Source organism: Cinclus cinclus, chromosome Z (genome assembly GCF_963662255.1).
Source record: "Cinclus cinclus chromosome Z, bCinCin1.1, whole genome shotgun sequence".
In the NCBI taxonomy this organism is placed as follows: domain Eukaryota; kingdom Metazoa; phylum Chordata; class Aves; order Passeriformes; family Cinclidae; genus Cinclus; species Cinclus cinclus.
Window position 1 is genome coordinate 74,383,746 of NC_085084.1, and position 22,777 is coordinate 74,406,522.

Here is a 22,777-nt window from a genome sequence, read left to right on the forward strand (position 1 = left end):
CTCTAAGGGAGTTTTACTTGTCTTCAGTCCATGTGGCTCTTTCCCAGTTCTTCTTGCAGCATAAATTTAAAAAAATATTTTTAGTTCAATCAGGCAAGCAATGAATGAAAGTGAATGTGCCAAATGTCCCTCTCAATTCTGTCCAGTCTATCCATTTTCTCCCACTTCTAGGGTAAACAAATGGTTGTGGATGGAGGTATTTATCCTAAACCTTTTACAAGCAGAATAAACAAAGCAAAAAGCTAGGCCTGCAGCACATTGCAGCTGCTGGCTCTATACACCAGGTTGGCTTGGGTTATTCTAACAAGACCAGCCTTTTTCCCAACCTTTCTAAGCCTGGCTTCTCAGTTCCCCTCAAGCTGGCTCATTTGGGGTATGTATTGTTGGTAGGTGGTGATGGACACACCTCCTCCTACCACAGTCTGATTTATTTTATCCCTTTCATGAGCCACGCAGGGTGACACAGGTTTTTATTGTTTTGACTGCAGCCTGGACACAGTATGTTCACAAGCATGGTCCCTTGGACCTTTCACCTAATGATCTCAGCTGAGCTCACCAGAAGGTTGAAATCCAAACCCAGAGTGCTGCCACTTTCCTGACAGCCCCACCCTTAACCTGTAGTGTTCCATGTCCCAATATATTAATAAAACAAAGACTTGAATAATCAGAAATATAATCACAACAGTCAAGAACTATCCCAGTAACAAGATCTTACCACATTAATGAATTATAGATCTGCCACAATTCATTTTCATCCTGCGCCAAAGCAGAGGAGGGAGAACTGGGAGAGTTTGACCATTAATATAAACTCTGTTTTTTACTTAGTAGTCTGCTTTCTTGACGATGTATTGTCTTTTATAGATATTTGGAATCTGAGAAACTGTGTTAGAAGTTGTTTGTGTGACACTCCGTCATGCAAACTCTGGAATTCTGCTTGCAGTCCCCAGACAAATATTTTACAGTTTATTCTTAACTTCTCCTGAATATGAGAGCACACTGAGAACATTTTGTCTTTTGTGCAAGGCAGAAGAAATCTGCAGGCCTTAAACTGCTTTTCAGCTTCTGACCCAAACCCAGCACATTTCACCTGAACTCACCACACCTCCTGCATGTGCAGAGCTTGAGTTGAGGATGCAGTCAGAATAGGGGTTCTCACAAAACCTTCATTGCTGCTTGTTGGGTGGCTAAAATAATGAGTAGTTGTTTCTGTGGTATTTCAACTGTGTACAGTTTTGGTCCTGGCCAGGGCAAAGAAATTGCAGAGAAGAGCATATTTCAAGTAATAAATTTAAACATTTTGAAACTTGAGGGGAAAAAAAGGTGAATTAAGAGGAAGCCAAAGATTAGAGTTAGATCTTATTTAATCCAAACTAGGATATCCATCCCTGACAAAAATGTTGACCAGGGCTATTCTTTTGGCACTGTGTCTGTTCTCTCCCCACCCTGCTTTCTTGGAAGTCACTGTGCTCTGGCTCTTCAATTAGAGACGGATAACTGATGCATTGCACGCTGGAAAAAGCTTATCACACTGCATTATTTGTTCCATCACTGGAGCCCTATCACCACTGTGAAATCTATTTCTTCAAGTTTGAAAGGGACTTTGATAAACCATCTGGGACTGCCAAGTGTCGGATCCAGGCAGTTTGTCACAGACCTGTGACATATGGCACTGATTCACTGATGTGAATGTGACTCTGGTAAATATTTTGGAGCAAGGGTTTCTACAGATGAGCTGGCAGAGGCTGAGCTGTGTTTTGGAGGATCTGCAGCTCTCCTATAGCTGGGAGCTCAGACCTGAGTTTCTGCCCTTTTAGGTGATCCCTCAGTTTAGGTGTATGGATGGGGTGAGAAAAATGGTTTTAGGCTGTAAAAATGGAGGGGTGAGGTAGCAGTGGTAGTCCCAGGCTGCTGGAGCATATCACCTCAGGGAACTGCCTTGGGGAATCCAAGAGGTGGTGGAGAGTGGATGGAGAGACCTCAGCCCCAGCTCTCATATTGTATTGGAAAGAAAATTAGTGTCAAGCAGGGCAAGAGGATTTCTTGACTGATGGAAAAGTCAGAGTTAGGGAAAATTCACACCTTTCTGGAAAGTCATCTGCACTGGGTGAGGGCAGAAGCCATGTAATGGAGCTGGATTTGCCTCACTCTCATTCTCCACAGCTAGTGGGATAGCTTCCTATAGCCAGTCTGGGAAACACCTATAAAACACACTTCTCTGCTATGTTCCTTAAGGAGCTGGTGTGACTGCAAACCCCACACAGCTCAGGTGCCACAAGCCAAACTCCACAAAGCACTCGCTGCACCACCACTGTCTGCAGAGCTCAGTGTCTGCAGGTTAGAGAACAAAATGTTTTACCACAGAGAAGGTCATGGACAGTGACCATAAGCACTTTTTGGTTGACAAACACCTGGAAAGCTCCATGAATCTGTTGTCCCCTTGGTGGCCCACTCTGGAGGCTCTCCTGGGGAGGGGGGTGGTGGGTTTTGCCTGAATCCCTGTTACTGACCAAAACTGCAACAGAAAAAGGAGCAGATCACAGAAGCTTTTAATTTGTTCCTGTGGGTTTACAGTGGTCAGCACAGACATGGAAGAAGGCTTCAAAAGTGCCAGGTTGAGGTTGGAGGGCTGTGCCTGAGGCTGCTATAGCAGTGAGCCAAAGGGCAGTGCAGTGCTGGGTGTTCTTCCTTGGCACCATAAAGAGGAGACTTCATCCCTGTGCTGCTGCAAGGGTGGTGGAAGTTCCAGACAGACCAAAGGGGTGGGCAGCCCTGTGATGAGAAAGTGAGCAGGGAGCAATGATCCCAGAGAGCTACAGTGGCCTGGGAATTTGGAGTTGTTCAGTGTGCTGTGGTGGCACGGGGCAAGTGACCCTCATCCCTTCAGCTGTGGCCTGTCTCTTTTACTCTCTCAGTGGAGACTTGCTTGTGAAACTGCAGGTGTGGATTATTTCTGCATCTGGTATGGAGGAATTATCACTGCAAACAGGATTAGCTGTAAGTGAAGGAGCCATAAATGTTTAATTACAGATACAAGCCTCTCTGGGCCACGTAATACTTTTTTTTTTTTTTTTTAATTGCATTGTATTGTAATGCTTCTGTTTTGTTGCCTCTTGAAACTGTAGCCTCCAGTTTTACATGCTAACCTCACCAATAACCCACTTACCCAATTTCAGCATGAATAACATGGTTGTAAGAGTCAGTGCCCTTTCTCATGGAGCAGTTTTTCTTGCAGACAAGGTGAGGAGCAGCTTTCACTCAACAGTTTTAGCATTTTAGCTGATACCTGACCCTAACAAACCCACATGCTTCACCTCATCTTAGCTGCTGTTTAGCAGATAAAGCCACATCCTGCTGCCTGAAGAGGACAAACACAGTGGCAGCATGTGTGAGTTCAGTTGGCAAAGGCTGGAAGGGTGGTGCTAGATGTGCAAATGCATAGCAAAGAGGTAGGGAAGGGGTCAGATTTTATTTTCTCTGTAAGAACACCTACAGCACACAAGAGCCTTGCACCTAAAAGCCAAATCAAACCTTTTAGGTCAGTCCTTTTCCCATCTCCAGATCAGGAAGATCTGTTTATCTCAGTATGAAGTATTTTCGGTGTTTTATTCTAGCAGAAAGTTAATTCAAAGCTGCTATTTTCATGTCCTATTATTTTAGTTTTGGGTCATATTTGAGTGAGTGTATTTGATCATTTGGAGATAAAGAATGGAGAATGAGAATCAATTCCTCCATTGTTTCTTTACTTCTGAGTCTAGAATTTCTGCCTTTAGACAATGATTTTGTAGGACAGCTATTCCTTGCTGAAGGCACAGAGAAGAATAATGGGCAGCAAATATTTCTGCAGATGGGATTCTGTTCAAAAGAGCAAAGTCTAAACTTTGCTATTATTTGGGACCAAAAAATATGCATAGCACGAAACCACAAGAGCAATGATGGGCAGGGACCAGGTGGACTCTATTAGGGAGCAAGGAAGAGAAGGAATCTTTTTTCTTCCTAATAGCTGCCAAGAAACATGCTTGTTTCAGCTTTTGCATGAAATGATAGATGGTGGCTTTGAAGCCTGAATCTCTTTGGTTTTATCCCTTCTCCTTTTGGGACATGGGTGCTGTGGATGTTCATTACTCATATTGGAAACATTTGCCACAGGAAGCTCCTGGAACAGACTTTGGAAAGCTGTGAAAGCCCTAATGTCAGCTGAAAACATCAGTGCAGTCCCATTTGCTGAATCGAATTATTAAGTGCCAAAATAAATTAATGCTTGTCATTCCAAATTTTACAAAATCCAGGGTTTTCAAACCCTCTTCCTACCAAGAAAGTCCTCCCTACTTGAAAAGTGAACCCATTTTGGTAGCACCAGCTTCTGCAGAGTCTGCAACTGTGTTTTCTGAAGACTTGCTTCACTCTGCTGTAAATTTCCTTCCACCTCTGTTTCCCTAATAACCAGAAATAACCAGAATATTAGCATTTTTTAAAAAAATCAGGATATTCAGTAGTCATGAAGCATAAGCTAATGAGCCTCTTCTGCAAGACTATTTAGTTAATTAATATTTATATACTGCAGCAAGGCTCAAGAGCTAATCTATGAAGTGTTATTTAATAATTCTGAATATCTGCCTTGGGAACCTGGGATTGAAATTCACTGCAATTGAATTAAGGTTCTTGCCATTAATCTTTAACATAGAAGCAATAAACACAACAAAACATGAAGCAAGAAGATGCATCTCTGCCTGGCAAGCCTGTGGGCTGAGATAACCAGGAGCCCACACTCCTCTCCAGCCAGTGTCTCTCCTGTGACATGACTTATCCTGCTGTCTCCCAGAAGGACCCAGAACATGGAACTGACAATCATTTCTCTCCATCATTCAAGCACTTTCCTACTATCACTCAGCAACCATCACATTGCAGGGCTGGGGATCATTCCTAGGACTAATGCCTTCTTCTGTAATGTTGTTGCAGCCATGTACTGGTGAAGACTTACTCATAGACCAAAGAGCTTGTTACTTTTGGGGAGGTTGGGTGTGCTTGTGCTTGCGTGTACAGAACTGCATCCTGCAGTTATGGCTTTCTAGAGAATACTAGTGGGTGGTTCAAAAAGTAAAATAAGGATATTATTATTATACACATATAATTTGATTCTTTTAGTCTGAAATAAGCCCCTGGTAAATTTATATTTACTTGGCAGTGAAAACATAAAACTTGGTTTGGCAATTACATTTAGGAAAACATTTGGAACTTGAGGGAGAAAATATTAGTTGAACAAGTATGTTGAACTAATGCTGAGAAATGGGGCTCTGTGAATATGAATTCAACTCAGTTTTTTTAAAGTTACTTACCCGGTCTCCTTCCACTGTTGGCCAACTGACAGAAATTCAATATTTTTCTTCTAGTGAATGAAAAGTGTACTCAGAAACAGGCATTGGGTCAGGTTCATATGCAAAAGCTCCTCTTGTGCTTTTGTTTCCTAATTGCTTTTGGAAGGATTTTTCGGACTGGGCTGACGCAGTTGTGTGTGTGAATTTCCTGGCAAATAAGAAAGGTGACTGTGTCCAAAAGATATTTAAGAGTGTGAATTCACAGCCTTTCCATGTCTAATCAAGGAGCATAAACCATTAGCCACATGTTCCCCATTTCCATCACATTTTTTCACACTTAAACAAAAACATGCCAAAGGAAAGGTGCTACATTTTTTAATGCCCCCAAATAGGAACCACAGGAGTCCATTAAATGCTGTGGTCATTTCCAGCATACAAATCAATTTTCCTTGTGGTGGTGAAGTGGTGAATAATGCCTGGTTTGTTTAAAGGAGCATGACTGATTTTGGATGAAGGATCCTGTCACTTTGGCATTTTTAGTTTTATTTATTGCATGCAAGCGTATAAAACCTGGTACTGGTCTCCGTGCCAGGCTTACTAGTGGAAAAGCTGAAAGGACCATATAACGTCTGCAGCAAAGAGGTTCTCCTTCTGCAAGGCATTTGCTGGACTCCTGAAAAATTATTTTGATTAACATGGCAGAGAAGGATTTCATCAGTTGGCATCTACTGGCTTTATTTTTTCTTCCATTTTGCCTGTGTCAAGATGAATACATGGAGGTGAGCAGAAGATCTTATAAACCAGTGGCCAAAATATTGCAAAGTCACCACCAGACTGGTCATAAAGGTTCCAGAAGCAGGGAAATATTGAAACAGCGGAATCAACTTATAGAGTGGACTGTTGATAATAGCACATCTACAGACCATAAAGTCCTGAGACCAGAGGTAGATGATGTAGAACTGACTACCTCAGATAGAGTCCAGGTACTCTGAATTAATCTTCTAAAGATATCTTTAAACCTAATGAGATATTTTATTTTTTGCTAACATTATTAGTGATATATATATATATATATATATATATGAAATAATTATTATTAAAGTTGTGTATCAGTCTGTAATCTGCTGGGCTGCTTTATAGGATCTTTTAATGAGTTGGTAGCAGTGGTTGGGGACACTGGTTTCAACACAGGCATCAGTGCTCTGTTCTGTTGAAACTGTGAACTTGTGAAATCATATATTCTGAAATACAGTTTCTTAATTATCCCAAGGCATTAATTATTTAATATATCAAAGTTTTAGATATTGCTAACTCATTTGAATGTGAAGGAAAATTACAGAATTTCTAGAGGTATTTGGAGAGATTCAATTAACAGAGAATAATTTTACTTTAAAGTTATGTATATAAATTATATTTCTTGAGCTTGAGACAAACATAATGAAATTCTGAATGTTCAAAAATTTTATTCTAAGGAGTAGCTTGAAAGAAACCAATACTAATGTAATGAGTAGATTTAATAAGTAAACTGAGAATTTAAGAAGAAAAAGGCTTGCAATAACACTCTAAATTGTCTGCAGTATCTGCATTTTAAGCTGAGAATCTTTTTATGCCTTTCATGGCACTTTACATACTACAGTCAGTAGTTTGTAACACAGGGAAAATGGTATAACTCCATTATACAAAAAATATTGCAGTTTGAATTTGAAAGAAAATTATCTGAAGGGCAGAAGATGAAACTTTTTCTAGCACTAGGCAAAATAAAATTCCACTTAAATGAAGTGGTTTTTTTGATGGATGTGTTTGAGTAACATCAAGAACATGAGTGCTCTTTTTCTACAGCTGATACAAATATTTGAGTTCTGTATAGTTCACCTTTTACCCTCTGGAGTTTTAATATTTTTTTCAGATCAAAAGATAATATTCTGAATTACCAAAATCAAGAACATAAAGATAAGTGTTGAATAATAACCTGTGTTATGATAAGTAGAGAAGAGGTTTGATTTTAAACCTGTCCTGGGCTTGAAGAACTGAAACATCACAGTACGGGAATAGGTTTAATACACCACTGTATTCCCTGTATGAAAACTTTGCATTTTGTATTTCTTGGGCACGAGTTATATGTTCCTCCAGTGCACTCAGCAAAGCAGATATTTAACTGTAGGCATGTTAAACTGTGCTTGCATAGAATTAATCAGTGTAAAACATAAAGTATACAGTCCAAAGAGCCAGTCAGTGTGTGCAGTCCTCCTTTCTGCAGGCAGAATTCTGCAGCTGTGTACAAAAGATTCCCCTTTAACATTACACAATTTCAGATAATGCACGATTTAATGCAAAGCCACAACTATTTAGGGCTCAAACTCTCCCTTGCAGAAAGTGTCACTGTGTTTGGGCTGCATGTGTCTCTCATCAGAGAGTTTAATGCAACTCATCTGGAACTGCCTGCTGGGGAAACTGGCTGTGATAATAAAAACGAGTCCTGAGTCTGAGTACAGCTGATGGCAGTCATTTACCTGCCAGTCCATCTCCAGGAAGCAATCTTTTCTGGGGAAATGATGCGATTTTTGGCTTACTGAAATGAAATGGAGCACTAGCAGATGCATGACAGGGATAATCCATCACAGTGGCTTATGCAATATGTGTTTTCCACTTCCGGACTCCAGGAATTTCTAGGCAGAGGAAGAATAAAGGTGGCACTGACATGTTTTAATTGATGTCAAATTTCCCTCTTTCCCTTGAGTTATGTGGAAACTATTCAATTCCTATGTTCCTGCTTTCTTGATTGTTTTAGATGGAATAGCTCCACCCAGCTAAAGAGAATTTAGGCTGTGGAATTTCACTGTCTTGCTGAAGTGTTTTAAAGGTCTTGTTCCCTGTTATGGAAAAGAGATGATAGCATTTCTTGTTACTTTTGTCTTTGCTGCACTGGGTTCAAAGCCAGTTTCCACATCGCTGTTAACTTGTGTAAAATATAACGTGCATTTTTCAAGAACAAGAGCTCCTAGTGACTAAAGATAATCATGACAGACCGTTTTTCCATTTCATGTTGCTCTTTGAAAATCCTCAAACATGGCTAGCCAAGCAGTGTTTTGTTTGAATTTTGTTTGTTTATTTACTTGGCAAAGGGGCATGGAGGGTCTTAGTGCCCACAGAGAGAGACTACTTTGCATTCAGAATAGAAGCCAAAAATGGTGGAGGCACTTGTCTTCAGCATTGTCTTAGATAATAAAACAGAAACCCATAAAATTAATCAGGAAGTCAAAAAGGGCTGGGTCTCCAATAATGACTTGCTCACCACTTTAAGGGAATTTTATAGACCATCTGTTGTCTAGATCATTCTCCTATATACTAAATCATGGGAAATTCAGCAAATAGCCTCAGAAACAGTTCCAGTTTTCTATCAGTGTTAGGATTATCAATGTGGCAGATGCGTTTCACAAGATCCTAAATCATATTCATGTTCTGTCAGCAAAGCCAAAGATTCACTGACAAAATTTATGCATGAATGGCTGCAAAGGATGCCTTTGGCAAATAGATTGCAACAAATCTCTGTCACCTTTGAGCAAAATTTTACTTTAGGAACACATTTTTCCTTTAAATGTACTCTTCATGAAGTTGTCTGCTTTTAAAGATTAAAAGAAAATCCTAAATATTCATCATCCCTGGCAGCTGACCATGAATAATTTTTTCTCCTAGTGAAAGAATCCATAAAGGTTATAGATTAATTACTTCACAGCTGGCATAAACAGCTATTTTGTAATCAGTGGAACTGTTACATACAACCAGACAGGCAGGACTTGCCTTATTTCACACTTAAGAACCCAATGAGCTTTTTTGAGGTAATGCCAAATACTTGGCACTTGGTTATGACCATCACTTGTATCTATTTAACTTTAAAATAGCTGTATCTCTAATAAAGTTGTTCAAGATTTCAGTGCACTATCTGAAAAAGATAAATTGCATCTGCACAGAGAGTCTTACATGCAGTCCACTTTGCTGGATTAATTTCTTTCCCCAGTTACAATCCACCATTCTAAATCATTGGATATTTTTAGGCTGATATTACTTATTTGCTCCTGGCAGGTGTGTATTTAATACAACTTCCCATTTAATATGCATATGAAACACTATCTTAAAAAAGCTGGAGATTTTAATCTCAGTGCAAAAATCAACATTATTCTTTTAGGGGGTACAAAATTCTTGCACAATTCCAGTCCTCTTGTACTCGGCTCCCTTTCAAGGACTGAAAATGAGAAAGCAGAGATACTTCTTGTGTCATATTAGGAAAATTATAAAAAGTGTATTGGGTAATTGTCAGTTATGTCCTGCCTAACAACTGGAAGAGACACAACAGCCAGAAAAATACCAACAGGTTCTCCAGGAAGAGACAGTTCAAGAGGCAGAACTTATTTTTCTCATGAAGTATAGACCTTGTCCAGAATTAATCTAAAAATCATATCCTTAACCAAATCCTGTAAATATGAAGCCCTTCCATCCATTGGCAAGTCTTAACTTTTCCATAACTCTTTAATATGAAGGATATTTGTTTAGCTGTCAAGTTGGCCTTTATTCCCATGGTAACTCCACCATCACTGGTTCCAGCTGGACATGGCATGTGTCTGTCTCATTGGAGGAGCTGCAGTATTTTGGTGGTGGCATTAACTGAATTTTCTATACCCATAAGTTCATAAGCCTTCTGAAATCAATGAATTCTAAGGGTGTGTTTGGTATAGTCTTAAACACGGGCAAAAAGTTTCAGATGGCTCATCTGTGTGTTTGTTTGACAGCTCCCATCCTTCCAGAGGCTCATTTTCTGTCACTAAACCAGTAAGTCTGCACTGGGCAAGTAATTTGACAAAGACAAAGATTAGGGAAAAGAAGGGGAAGGAAGGCAAATAGTACAATGATTTAAAGAAAGGTAGTATTTGGATTGGTGTTAACTATCCCTCTCCAGATCTTAAGAACTGCAGATTTGCATCTCAGGATATTAGGAAAGAATTGTAGGGGGAAAGAAACAAAGAGGGAACAAACGAGGAGATAGAGAAATAAAATCAAGCACTGGACCTTGGCCTTATCTGACATACTGGAAGATCTGTAGTAACTAAGTAATGAAATCCAGTCAGAATTGAGTGAGTGTCCATTAGTATAAACACAATAATATTGAAAATAAAATCACTTAAACAAAACCATTATTAAACTGATTACAATAGTAGCTGAGCTGTGCATAATAAATCCATTATTTTATATATGCTGCTTAATTTGTCAGCATATAGGTTTTCATACTTACATATTCACCACTACAAATGATCAAAAGCCCCTAACACCTTATGTAGGTGGTAAATTTAAATTTTTGTCTTGTGTCTTGGCACTTTTTTAGGGTCTCCCAGCTTTAGTAACCTGTAAATACACAGGTCTGGGATCAGGAAGAGAAATATTCTGCACAGATTTTTTTTAGTGTCTTCTTTGGGTGGACCAACACAGTTGTATTTATGCTTAATGGAGTTCATTGCTGAAGGTCAAATCAAGTCCCTTGCGTCCTACCACTTGTTGTACATGGTTATGTTTGTCATCAAGGGTCAGATGAAATGTGGGATAAGGATGTGAATCTAATTGAAATATTAATCTAAATTTCATTACTAGGTATTAATTTATTTTAAAAACCTTCATTATTTAACAGGACAAGATTTTAAAAATATATTCATATGGAATTTCAAATGCTTTGAGAGCTATTCATTTAAATCTTCCAAAAATAACATCTTCAGGGACAACCTAACTATGTGAGAATTTCATTCCAGATAAGAACTGTTTTGAAAACTTACTAAGTATATAAACAGAAATATATAATGAAGACCCTGTAACCAACATGCATAAGATTGATGTCCTCCATGAATGAGCTACTTAAAGCTTATTTTTGTGCACTTAGCCCCCCCAGCCTGGACCACAGAATCCAGACTGCAGCTCCTGCTGCCGAGGTGACTTTGGAGTTCGACTCTACCAAGGGCCCCCAGGACCTCCTGGGCCCCCTGGGATGCCAGGTAAAGATGAAGTTTAATTCACTTTTTTATCAGTCTAAATTGCAGGCCATAAATTACTGGTTATTCTGTGAACTATTAGAGTGGCCCAAACTTCAGTATTTGGGGACAGATTCAGGAACAGGTTTTTCTGTAATTTCAGAGAAGACGGGTATTTTCATTTATATTCTAAGGTATTTTCCACTGAAAACCTATTTGTTATTAAAATTCAGCTTTCACAAGTTCATACTGAGAGTAATCTTACTACATCTCTAGGGAAAATTGGTGTGTCTTGAAACAGCATGAAGTTCCTAATAAACTTGGAAGAACTTGTTCCCTGGGGCTGATTATTGTGATGACCTTTGTATGTTCAGCTGTGTTACTGTGTACTGTATTCAAGGGCTTTTCTTCCTCTAGCATAGTGCTAGCCAATATTTACAGAAATATAGATGCTTCTGCTCTCTCGCAGAAATTCCTTCACTGCCTTCTTTGATCTTGTCTTTCATAATAAAAATATTTTTTTTTACAAAAAAAATGTGCTCAGAAGAACAGCATACACAAGAAAAGTATATACTTTGATCTTACAACTGATATGGAAATAGAAGAGCCTACAGAAGGGAAAATGTTTGTTGCATGTTGGTGAAAGTTTGTTACAGAAGCTACCTTTGGGGATTTGGAAATCACCATTCCTAAAGCAGAAGTACATCATAAAACAACAGGTCACTGAAAGATAGACTTGCCTCTTCTTCAAAAGCTTACATCTTCTGTAATCACAATAAAAATGCATTTCAGTGATCCGTTATATATTAATAAATTGTTGGACTCTTAGAAGCAGGATACAATTTTATACTAGACCCACATGTTCAAGGCTGCAGTGGACGTACTGGGTCATGGCCTTGTCCCAGCTTTGCCCTTCCCTCCTGTCTTAGTCCCACTTTCTGTCACTGCAGGGTACCACAAACACAGGTCTGGCAGCAGCCTCCTGCACCCTGGGGTTTCTGTCTCCTTCTTTTGCTGGATTTCATGTTGTTGTGTCCGTAAGGGGAAGAGCAGCAGTTGTTTTTTTCCCCTTGATTGAATCAAATGTTGCTTGCTTCAGAACAGACTTCTGTTCTGAAGTGGTAGTGCAGTTCTGGCTTCACATAAAGGATCATTCTTGTTATTTTTAAGAGTTGGAGATTCCTCTATCAAAAAAAAAAAAAATGTCCATAATTTTTTTCACTACTTGGCTTCCTTGTTCAAAGGTTTTGTTTTCTTAATAGAAAACCTCTGAAGGATCACTTAATCATCAGATTTGATCTCAATGCTATTCTTCTTTGTAAATTTGTAATCAGAGAGAGTAGTCAAAGAACAAGCAGAGTGTCAAGGAACTTAACTTCAATTCAGGTAGAATTAGAACAATTACTACATTAATTAATCCCCTGAGCTGAAAGATCAGGCTTTTGCTGCAGGAGGCAAAACAATTGCTCAGGTGATTCTAGCCAACTTTAAAATCCTGTCAGCTGCATAGACATTTGCTCAGTAATTTTAGTCAGTAAACACCAGGAAATAAGTAATACTGCAGATGCATGAGTATGTTTTGTAATGAGTCTTTTTACTATTTTACACATAATAATCCATCTCAGAAAAGCTTAATTATAAAAATGTTGTCTTTCTTTAAATGTAGGACTATGCAATCAAATGACTGCTAACCAGCACCCTGCAAATGTACACTGTCCTGTTTTTAGCACAGATTTTAGCAACTTTAATGCTACAGCCATTCATCATCTGTGTGGATGTGTTTTAAAGATAGCAAAATCTTATTCAAAATTATATTATCCTATCATGATTTACTTAATTTACCAGGAAATTGGTTTTTATACTAAAGCAAAGGCAAAACTACTTTTGCAGGCTACCTAGTATTTGTCAATAGAAAGTGAGTTTTGCTTTCCTTGACCCTTCTCCTTTTGAGGTTTTCTTGAACATCTCCCCAACAATGCAATGACTTGAGACACCATCAGTTTATAGAGCAACATCAAAACAACATGAGGGTTAACTCCCAAAATGTATGTCCTTCTGGAAACTTGCTCACCAAAACCTTTACTGTCAACCTGACCACACAGAAGTTTCTTACCCATTACAGCTCAACCTGAGGTTTATGGCACTGAAGAGTACCCGTGTTGCAAGCTGGTAGAAGAGGACCCTGTCACACTTACCTGTTAAAATACAATAAATTATTTAAATAAAACAGAAGGCTCTGTTTCCTTTCAGGAAATCATGGAAATAATGGAAATAATGGAGCAACTGGTCAGGAAGGAGCCAAAGGTGAGAAAGGAGACAAAGGAGATATGGGACCAAGAGGAGAGCGTGGACATCATGGACCCAAAGGCGAGAAGGGTTACCCTGGGATTCCCCCAGAGCTACAGGTAAAACATCTCTGGCTTGTATTGGCTGCAGCAAATCCCAGGTTATGGTTTTCTTCACTGAAAAAACAGTACCTTATTACTGCAAGGTACCTAAGAGGCAAATTCCCTTGCAAACTAATACTGTAATAGGCGTATACAGCCCTTGTCCTTACTGAAAAATGTGCTCTGCCAGATCTTTCTGGAAAAGAAAAGCTTTAGTCAGAATCCAGCTGAGAAATAGGCAGGAAGAAACATATGTGCTTCCCTTTGAGGGCAAAAAGCCAATATTTGGGTTATTAAAGGAGAATAGCAGGAACTATCATTTTCCTACCAAGCTGTATCACATAAATAATTGCACTTCCCACAGCATATGGAAAGAGTAAAGGAGTAATTTTTCTCAGGGCAGCCAGGCCTTGTGAGGTTCTCAGAAGCACACATATCCAGCTACTCAAAGTACGGGCTCAGAATTTTTGAATGCAGTAAGAGTCCTCTAGTTTAAAAAAATACCCCTCAGTAGTTTTCTTGTATTTCTATGTCTAGATACTTTAAACATGTTTGGGGCCATGTAGGTTTTGCCTACGAATGAGTAACTCAAAAGCCAGATGAGCATTTAAATATGGGTTCAAGCTTGAGCTGTTGAGCTCAACTCTTATACTGGCATAATCTCACAGCTTTTGCTGTGAATCCCAGGAATTAAATCCCAGGAATCTGACAGATATCAGAGAGCTTGTGTATGTATGTATGTATGTATACACACACACACACACACACACACACACACACACACACACACTCACACACAAACATATATATACACACACATATACATACACACATATATACATACACACAGATACATATAGATATATTCATATATATGCATATATATATAATATATGCATGTATAAATACATAAAATATATACTCACAGTATAGCTGAATATCTTACAAACATACTTTTAATTATATTTAACATATGTCCTTCTACTATATTAAAATGAACTACCACTATTTCCTTTCTTACATAAAGACAATGGCAGTCATGTAATTTAAGATGAGTTATGAAAAAGGATGAACAACAAAAGCTCATATTGTAATACCTATTTCCAATACTTAAAATTCCGTCACTTCTTTTAACAGATGTGTTTTAAAATGTTTACAGTATATAATATTATTTCTTATCATTATACTTAAGAATTTTACAGTCAGTGGTGTGTAAGTCAGTGGTGAAGTATAGTGGAGAAAACACTTTTGAAGACAATACTATTTTAAATACAGGATTATTTTGAAAAACTTTGTGTATCCATGCTGACCTGCTGCTTCATAATGAGACTAGGGAGAAAAATGTTTTTCTGTTGTTCTGATCAGCCCACAAAAAGTATCTCAGGGTCAAAGAGACTGTGAAATGGAATCTAGACAAAAGCAATAAATTCCATCAATCTGCCACTGCAGCTGCTTTCCTTTAACACACGATGAACTTTGATGTGATCCTGGCTGAGAAGCAAAATATTAACAATTTGTCACAGAAAATGCATCCATGCAGGGATAAGGAAAATCAGCTCGAGCTTTCAGCTCACATCTGGAGCTCCTTAAATTTCTGAACAGATGGCTAATGATTTCCGTTGTTGGATCCAGACTTGCATTTGATTGTTTTGGTTTTGTTCTGGTTTAGATCTGAAATCAAAAGGAGTTTGGGCTGTTTTTTTCTTTCTTAAATACCGGCATAGCTGGAATCTCACAAAAAATTCTCATTTTTGTGATGGGTAGTAATAGCTTCAATTGAACACTTGTCATTTAAGAAGTTGAGTTAGAAATAAAAAGCCAAATTTCTGTGTAATCTTCTGGCAATAAGGTACAGCGATTCTGATGCTACCCAATTTACTCACATAATGGTGTGGGGGGATGACAGACTTACAGAAAAGGTCACTCTCTTCTCAGACCAGGCGAGCTAGCAGGGTCATTCCCTGGTATCTTTCTGAGGGTAATTGAAATTGTCTGGTATGGGATGTTTTGCACTGCCTTCTATGAAACATTTCCATGGCAAGAAGTGAAACATGAAGCTGAAGCACAGTTTTCATTTTCCTATTTTCCCCTCTTGGTCTCCACCACCCTCTGTTTTCAAGACTGAGGGCAACTGACAAGACAGAACAAACACTGAATATTGAGTCCCAGCTGCTGCACTTCCAGGGGACCTCTAATAAAAGTGCTTCATATATCTCTAAGCAAGAAATACTAATCTGCATGGATTTTACTGAGCTTTGTTTATTTTCACATATGCAGTTAAAAGCAATGTCCCGTTTAAATGAATTGGGGAATACATCAAAACTACATAAAACACTTTTGTCAGAAACACCATCCACTTCAATACTAGGTTGCCGTTGCATCATTCTAGCAAGACTTAAAAGTAAATAAAATATGAAATTAAGGTCTTCAACTGCAAACACTTGACTATACACTTACTTTGCAGTCATGAATAGTCCAATTGAATATGAGAACCCTAGTCTTCTTCCAGTTTCATTCAATGGGAGTTTTGTTAACTGGAGTTTATTGGCCTTGGAGCAAGCCCTAGAAGAACGTTTCTGTCAGGAAAATAAAAAGACTGCAAATACAGGATAAAATCTGTACCTGATTGCCCTATACATGTGCTTTTTGTGAATGACTACCTGAATAAGAACTGGATTTTTCCAGGTCGCATTCATGGCTTCGATGGCTACTCACTTCAGCAACCAGAACAGTGGGATCATCTTCAGCAGTGTTGAAACCAATGTTGGGAATTTTTTTGATGTCATGACCGGGAGATTTGGTGCTCCAGTGAATGGTGAGCATTTGAAAAACAAAATAATGCAATTATTGAAGCTACAGGGAGAAGTGTAGTCAATTAAGGATGAGGCACTATTTAACTGCCTTTGCACTCTCTCTGCATAGCTCTTGCTGTCTACTTTCCAGAAAAATGAATTGAAAACTGAGCAAGACAAGAGAGGTCTTGCCAGCCAGTGAGACTATTGCTGACACAAAGGCAGGAGGAAGAGGCTTGGCCCGGGCTCGGGAGGGAGTAGGACTGTCTGCTCTGCTGTGGCTCTTAGCACTTCAGCCACTGTGATGACAGAACCATGGCCTTGATGTTGCAGCAAGCAGCAGCATCTTCACAGTTGACTCTTCCACCTCCTGCCTCCTGTCAATCTCTTCATCCCCATCTTCCCCCATGCCACTTCAGCTGTGAGCTGACCTGCAACAGATGTGTGGCTGGAAATGAGGCATTGCAGTTCTTCATGGGTTATTTTTCAGCCACATCAACCCCTCCTCTTATGCAGCTGTGATGCAGGAAGAACAACCCCTGCCATATGCAGAATTAAAATTAATCAGATTTTGGAACACTATAAGCAGAAGCAAATTATCTGCTGACAACTGGAAGGCATCTTTGTCGACAGCTGTTATGTTTTCTAAGCAAGAAGCACAAATCTGCAGCATGATTATTTGTTTCTATAAAACAAACAAGTTGTATTTTATAACCTTTTCAGGGGTCTATTTCTTTACTTTCAATATGATGAAACATGAAGATGTGGAGGAAGTGTACGTGTACTTGATGCATAATGGTAATACAGTGTTCAGCTTATATAGGTAAGTAAAGGGCCAGGCCATCTTAATGCAAAAAAACATTTGTATGGATCTGATAGCTAGTTCACATTTCAAGGAATGTAAAATTGTTAATTTTTTGGAAGAAATTCTCTAGGGTAAAACAACCACTAAGAAAAACTATTTTATTTTACCATCCTCAGCTTGCATATTTGAACCATACACACCACAGATGCTGAACCTAAAATGCAGTCTTGATCACCATTTCCTCAAACTCAGGGGAAAGGAGTTAGCAGTGCAAGTCAGGGCTGGAATTCAGTGGTATCATTCAAAACATATCTTCATCCTCATTTTACTTGTCAGAGAAAGGAAATAATGAAGAGTTCAGTGACTAGTTACAGTCTTGCTAACATAAGGGCAGAGAAATTTACTTTTAAGTTGGAAAGTGTTTAAGCTGCAGTAGTAAGGAGTAAGATGACTAAGTAGTACGGATTGCATTTACTGGCTGTTTCATCATTAACACACCACTACAGGCTGCTTCACCCCCAATAGATCTTTTCTGAAAAAGTGTTTCATTTCTATTCCCCCTAAATCACTGATGTCAGAAAAGGCAAGAGATGGAAGAAAGGGGACCAACACTCAGACAAAGCCAGGTCAGCCCACAACAAATGTGGGCCATGTTCCAATGAAAGGCTCAGTATGGAGAGAGCTGCCTGTCTCTACTCACTGCCTGTGCTGGGAGCACAGGGGCTCAGCTCACATCAGCCTCCTGGCCTGGAGGCATTTAAAACTAGCTGGGATGAATTCAAGGGAAAAAAAGCATCACAGGAAATCTGTAGTGTAGTGATTAATAAGCAGTGTTTCATTTTAAACAAAAAATTTGTTCCTGTGTCCTGGAAAAAAAATAAGTTACAATTCCAGAATTGAAGAAAGAAATTAAATAATTTAGTGCATTTAGTGAGGTGCAAAATTTGACTAGGAGATCAAATGCAGAAAGCTGCCAAAATTTCCTTATAAAGCTGAAAAAGTGTTGGCAAGTCTTTCAAGAAAGTTTTGCTCAGGATAACAATGTATTTATTGGATTTTTTTAAAAGTTGTTTGTTTTGTCATTGTTAATAAACGAAAAGCTGAATTGTTACAATATTCATCCTTAGCTATGAATCCAAAGGGAAAGCAGATACTTCAGGAAATAGCGCAGTCCTAAAACTCGCCAAAGGAGATGAAGTTTGGCTGCGAATGGGAAATGGAGCCCTCCACGGGGACCATCAACGCTTCTCCACCTTTGCTGGGTTCCTTCTTTTTGAAACAAAGTAAAAAAAGGAAACAACCTAATAGATGTTTATCTGAAGAAATAGCTTTTTTTGAACTGGTATATTTCACTGGACTGTGAAATAACATTGGACGATCAAGAAGCCTTGTTTTAATGCAATGTGCTGCTACTTGTGTATCAGAGATGAGCTGAATTACGTAGGGTAGCTGACACAGATTCACCGAGTATGTATTATCATCTGGGTTGCACCTATTTAATCATTAAATGTTGCTATTGCTCTCTTCCCCAAAAGTGAATGAATAACAAAGGAAAATGAATTTAAAGAATTTAAAGAGCAGTTTACATAAAGTCAATTTAATCTTTAAATATACTTTAGTTAAATATATGTCAGGAATTGAACAACTGATTCAAAAATTTTGGATCATTTATTCAGTTCTTCTTACATGTTAAGTTTGCATCATGGAAACAGGCCTGAATGTATTATAAGCAGGCTCAGGTGAGACCAGATCTAAAGGAAGAAGTTTGTACTGGATTGGAATGAGCTCAAATCAAAGGAAAAAATGTGAAAATCTAGATGACAAAGATTCAGGTTTATTGAATACCCATCTCAAACCTCTGAAGATGTATCTGGTGTCATTTTTCACAGATTTTTAGCACATATTTATGCTTAGTCTCTCTGTCTTAGAAGAAGAGTGTCAGTAGTTCTTGCCTTAGTAGCAGCTTGAAGCTAAGGCAATTTAGTTTGCAGTGTGAAGGGGATCAGGCAGGGGAACTGTAATGTTTCCCCCTAGCCTTAGTATTTTTAAAACCTGATGTAACCCAATGCAGGGTGTCAAAGCAAAGGCATATACGCTAGAGAAATCAGGATATGCCAACAGCACAGAGATACACAAACTTCGTGGTGTTTGGAGCTCCTTCAGAAGGATGCACCTTATAATACCGCATATTTACTTAACAGTGAAGTTGCTGAAACAGTTTTCCTAGCAGTCTTCCAAGAATCAGTATTTCAGGAAAAGCCATTGCAAAGCAGCAGCTAAGCCAGTTCAGTATTTAAACTGGTGAAAGCAAATTCTATCTGGCTTAGCAATTCTGGTCCCAAAACACTGGGCTACTTTTCAGCATTCATGTCACTGGCTTTTCAAAATTTGGGCACCTGAAATTCTGTCTGGCTATTTTCATTTGAATAAGCACAAAAATCAATACTGAAGTTTGAATGTATCTTGTTCTGGCACACAAAAGTTAATGAAATAAAAATTCCTTTTTATCGGCATTACATTTTAATCAGATATTACCTGCCATTAATATATAACAAGAAGGTGGGGTTAGGAAAATATTTATTTGAATTTTTTTTTATACTAGATACAGGTATCAGTAGCACAACAATAGAGCAAATGAATCAAAATCTGCCCTCTGAATTTTTATGTCCTTGTAAACGTTCTTAGCATATATAACCACATCTTATGAAGACGAATGCATGTTGATACTTGATGATTATGACTTGTGATTTTTTTAGTTTTATGCATCAACCACTGAAAATATTAGCTTTAATGAACTGTTGTCTGATGAGTTTTTGTCATTTCTTTATGAACTTGGGTCAGGTCTGTGCCACATAGGTTTTCATAACCTGAGACCATGTTGTTTTGTTACACTTACTTTGTAAAACATGCATGTATCCAATAAAGATTAACGGTTACAAAGCTATACTGGTCTGTGCATTTATATTTACCAAGGACATTATCATTTGGAGACAATAAAGATATGTCTGTTATTTTTAATATGCTTTTCCTAAGCATTTGTTTTGCTACTGAATGGGAGAAAGCTAGCATTAAGGATTAAAATATATTTATTTTACATATGTGTGCGTATATATACACACATATATACATAAAATTTAAATCTGTAAGGTTTCCTTTGGGGACTTACTCTTCCTTTGTGACACGTCCATTTTAAGCCATTTTGATCAGAATGAAGTGCTTAGAAACTGTACAAAATAGGCTAATTTTAAGATCTTTATTATATACTGTAATGGCCACCCTACTAAAGAAAGTCACATTTTGCTATACATATTTTGCTATACCTATTTTGTGTTGTTTTTATGAGTGTTGTGCAGCTTAGCCTGCTAACAGGGGAAAGTGACTAAGAATCACCAGAAAAGCTTATTTGATGAACAAAGAGCAGTTCCAAGGTTAAAGCTAAACTGTTTTTTATATCAAGGTTAAAACTTCCTAGGTTTTGACTGAAATCTCAGCAGCCTTTTCTCTGCAAATTATGGCATGAAATCTCTGATTGAGTGTCACATAACTTTACAAATAAATAGTTAACTTACATATTAATTTCCTTCAAAAGAAGGAAGATCCTTCAAAATACAGCAGCTGATGTGAATATGCATGCGTGTCTGTGTGTGTGTGTGTGTGTTCTTCTTTAAAATTAACAGGCTTTATATTCAGTAAGTCATGTGGAATATATGATCTTTTTTCTCAGAAATGTTCATGAAGATTAGTCATCTTTCCACTGCTGATAATTGACAGACTCTTGCTTAGCAGACACTCAAGACAAAATGTCTTCTGCCAGACTTTTACCCTCTGTTACAAAATACATGGTATCTTGTAATTTGTATTACAACTGAAAAGCCTTCTGGAAACTGCAAAGTTGTAATTTGGAGTATATTCAATGACTTCTTGTCTTTGTTAAGATGAATCTGTATCTCTCCCCCTCCCTGAGCTCCCAGATTTTACTAAAATTTGGCAAGACCCAAAAGCCCCTGCCTGCCATGAGAGCTGTGGTTTGGTAGGTGATACTTGACCTCTGTGGTAGGTGCAGGCATCCTGGCAGCTGAAAATGTTTCTCAACACAGAGCCAAGTTGAGCTCTGCTCTGTGAGAAACACAACCCCAAATCCTAGTCCTTCCCTTCCCCCAGAGTTCCAGGGACTGCTGTCCTAGCCTGTGACATCTTTGCAATACAGCTAGTCTCATCTCTAGCTCTCATGAGCACTAATTGCTGCAATTTGCAAAACAGGGCTGCGTGTGACCCAAAAGGGGCTAGGCGCACTCCCTTGGCAGGGTTAAAACACAACTTCTGTGAAAGAAAAACATAACTAGAACAAAACCAAACTGGGGGAAAATGTTACAGGTCTGGGTCCCTGTTTCACAAGTGGTGTTTAAAGAAAGGAGAAGTTTAATTAACTCTGTGAGAAAAGAAAGACGTTTATGGTTTTGCTTTCAGAAGTTAGTCCGTGGCCTGACTGACTGAAGAATTAGTTTAGACTGATGATAGTTTGCAGTCTCAGCCTCATTGGAAACCCTGTAAGCCAAAAGGAAATCTTTAAATAAAGTAATACTTTCCTAAAGGGAGAATAAGGAACACATCTTACACTCAAATCTTTCATCTTCCCCTCTCTTTCACTGAGCTTCCTATGTTGCAACCTGCTGCTTTCTGAAGCAGGTTTTAATAAAAGTGGCTTTGAATTTTTTTTTTTGCCTCCTTCTTAGTACAGACTATTAAAATTATTCTTTTGTGCTCAGAACAAAAAAAAGTCACACAAGGACAAAACAAGCATGGAGTCATTGAGTGGTGTGGGAAAAGACAGAGTTCTTAATTTTGGTGAATCAATAGCAAACTTCCTCTATTTTGCCATTAGTTCTGCTTCAACAACCAAAGAAAATATAACCTAGCTGATCAGTTTGGATTTAAAAATCAGAGGCAACAAAAGGCTATCATACTCAGATACCAGTGAAGAAAGTCACAAACTCTAGAAACTATCCTCATAAATTAAAAGAACTTTATAGAAGGTGCACTTCTTAGTATGACCAGGTTTCCTCTTTCACCAAAGGGCAAGAGCTCCTTTAGCTCTTGGGCAAAACCACACAGTTTTAGAAGAAATTAGTGCATCTGCAGACCCCCATTAATTTCCAGTCTTCTACCACTGGACTGATGACAGATGTTGACATGAAGACATGAGGATGGCAGTGGGAGAGGCTCAATTTTGTGCATCTACATTTGGAATGGAGCAAGCTATCCTCCATGAACACATTCACAGAATAACAAAACCCACGTGAGGCAAAGTTTTATTGAACAAAGAGACTCCTTGTATTAACTGGTGAAAAATTGCACAAATGGAGGGCTATTCTCCTGCTTTTCTGGAAACAGTCCATCAGACATTAAAAAAAATCCACAAAAAACAGTGTTTTAAAAGAATCACATTGCCATAACACCAAAAGCGGAAACACCC

At 38.5% G+C, this 22,777-nt stretch overlaps 1 protein-coding gene across 2 annotated transcripts; it reads left to right on the forward strand.

The window, feature by feature from the left end:
• The first annotated feature begins 6,007 nt into the window (after positions 1–6,007).
• C1QTNF3 (C1q and TNF related 3) lies at positions 6,008–18,591 on the forward strand. 2 transcript variants are annotated; one of them, XM_062513609.1, is made up of 6 exons: positions 6,008–6,295; positions 11,233–11,344; positions 13,571–13,725; positions 16,393–16,522; positions 17,223–17,322; positions 18,432–18,591. In XM_062513609.1, the coding sequence occupies exons 1-6, from the start codon at positions 6,008–6,010 to the stop codon at positions 18,589–18,591; spliced, it is 945 nt and encodes a 314-aa protein (XP_062369593.1). The 2 variants fall into 2 exon arrangements, with proteins under 2 accessions (XP_062369593.1, XP_062369594.1); XM_062513610.1 differs by having other exon boundaries at positions 6,008–6,091.
• Positions 18,592–22,777: the final 4,186 nt, after the last annotated feature.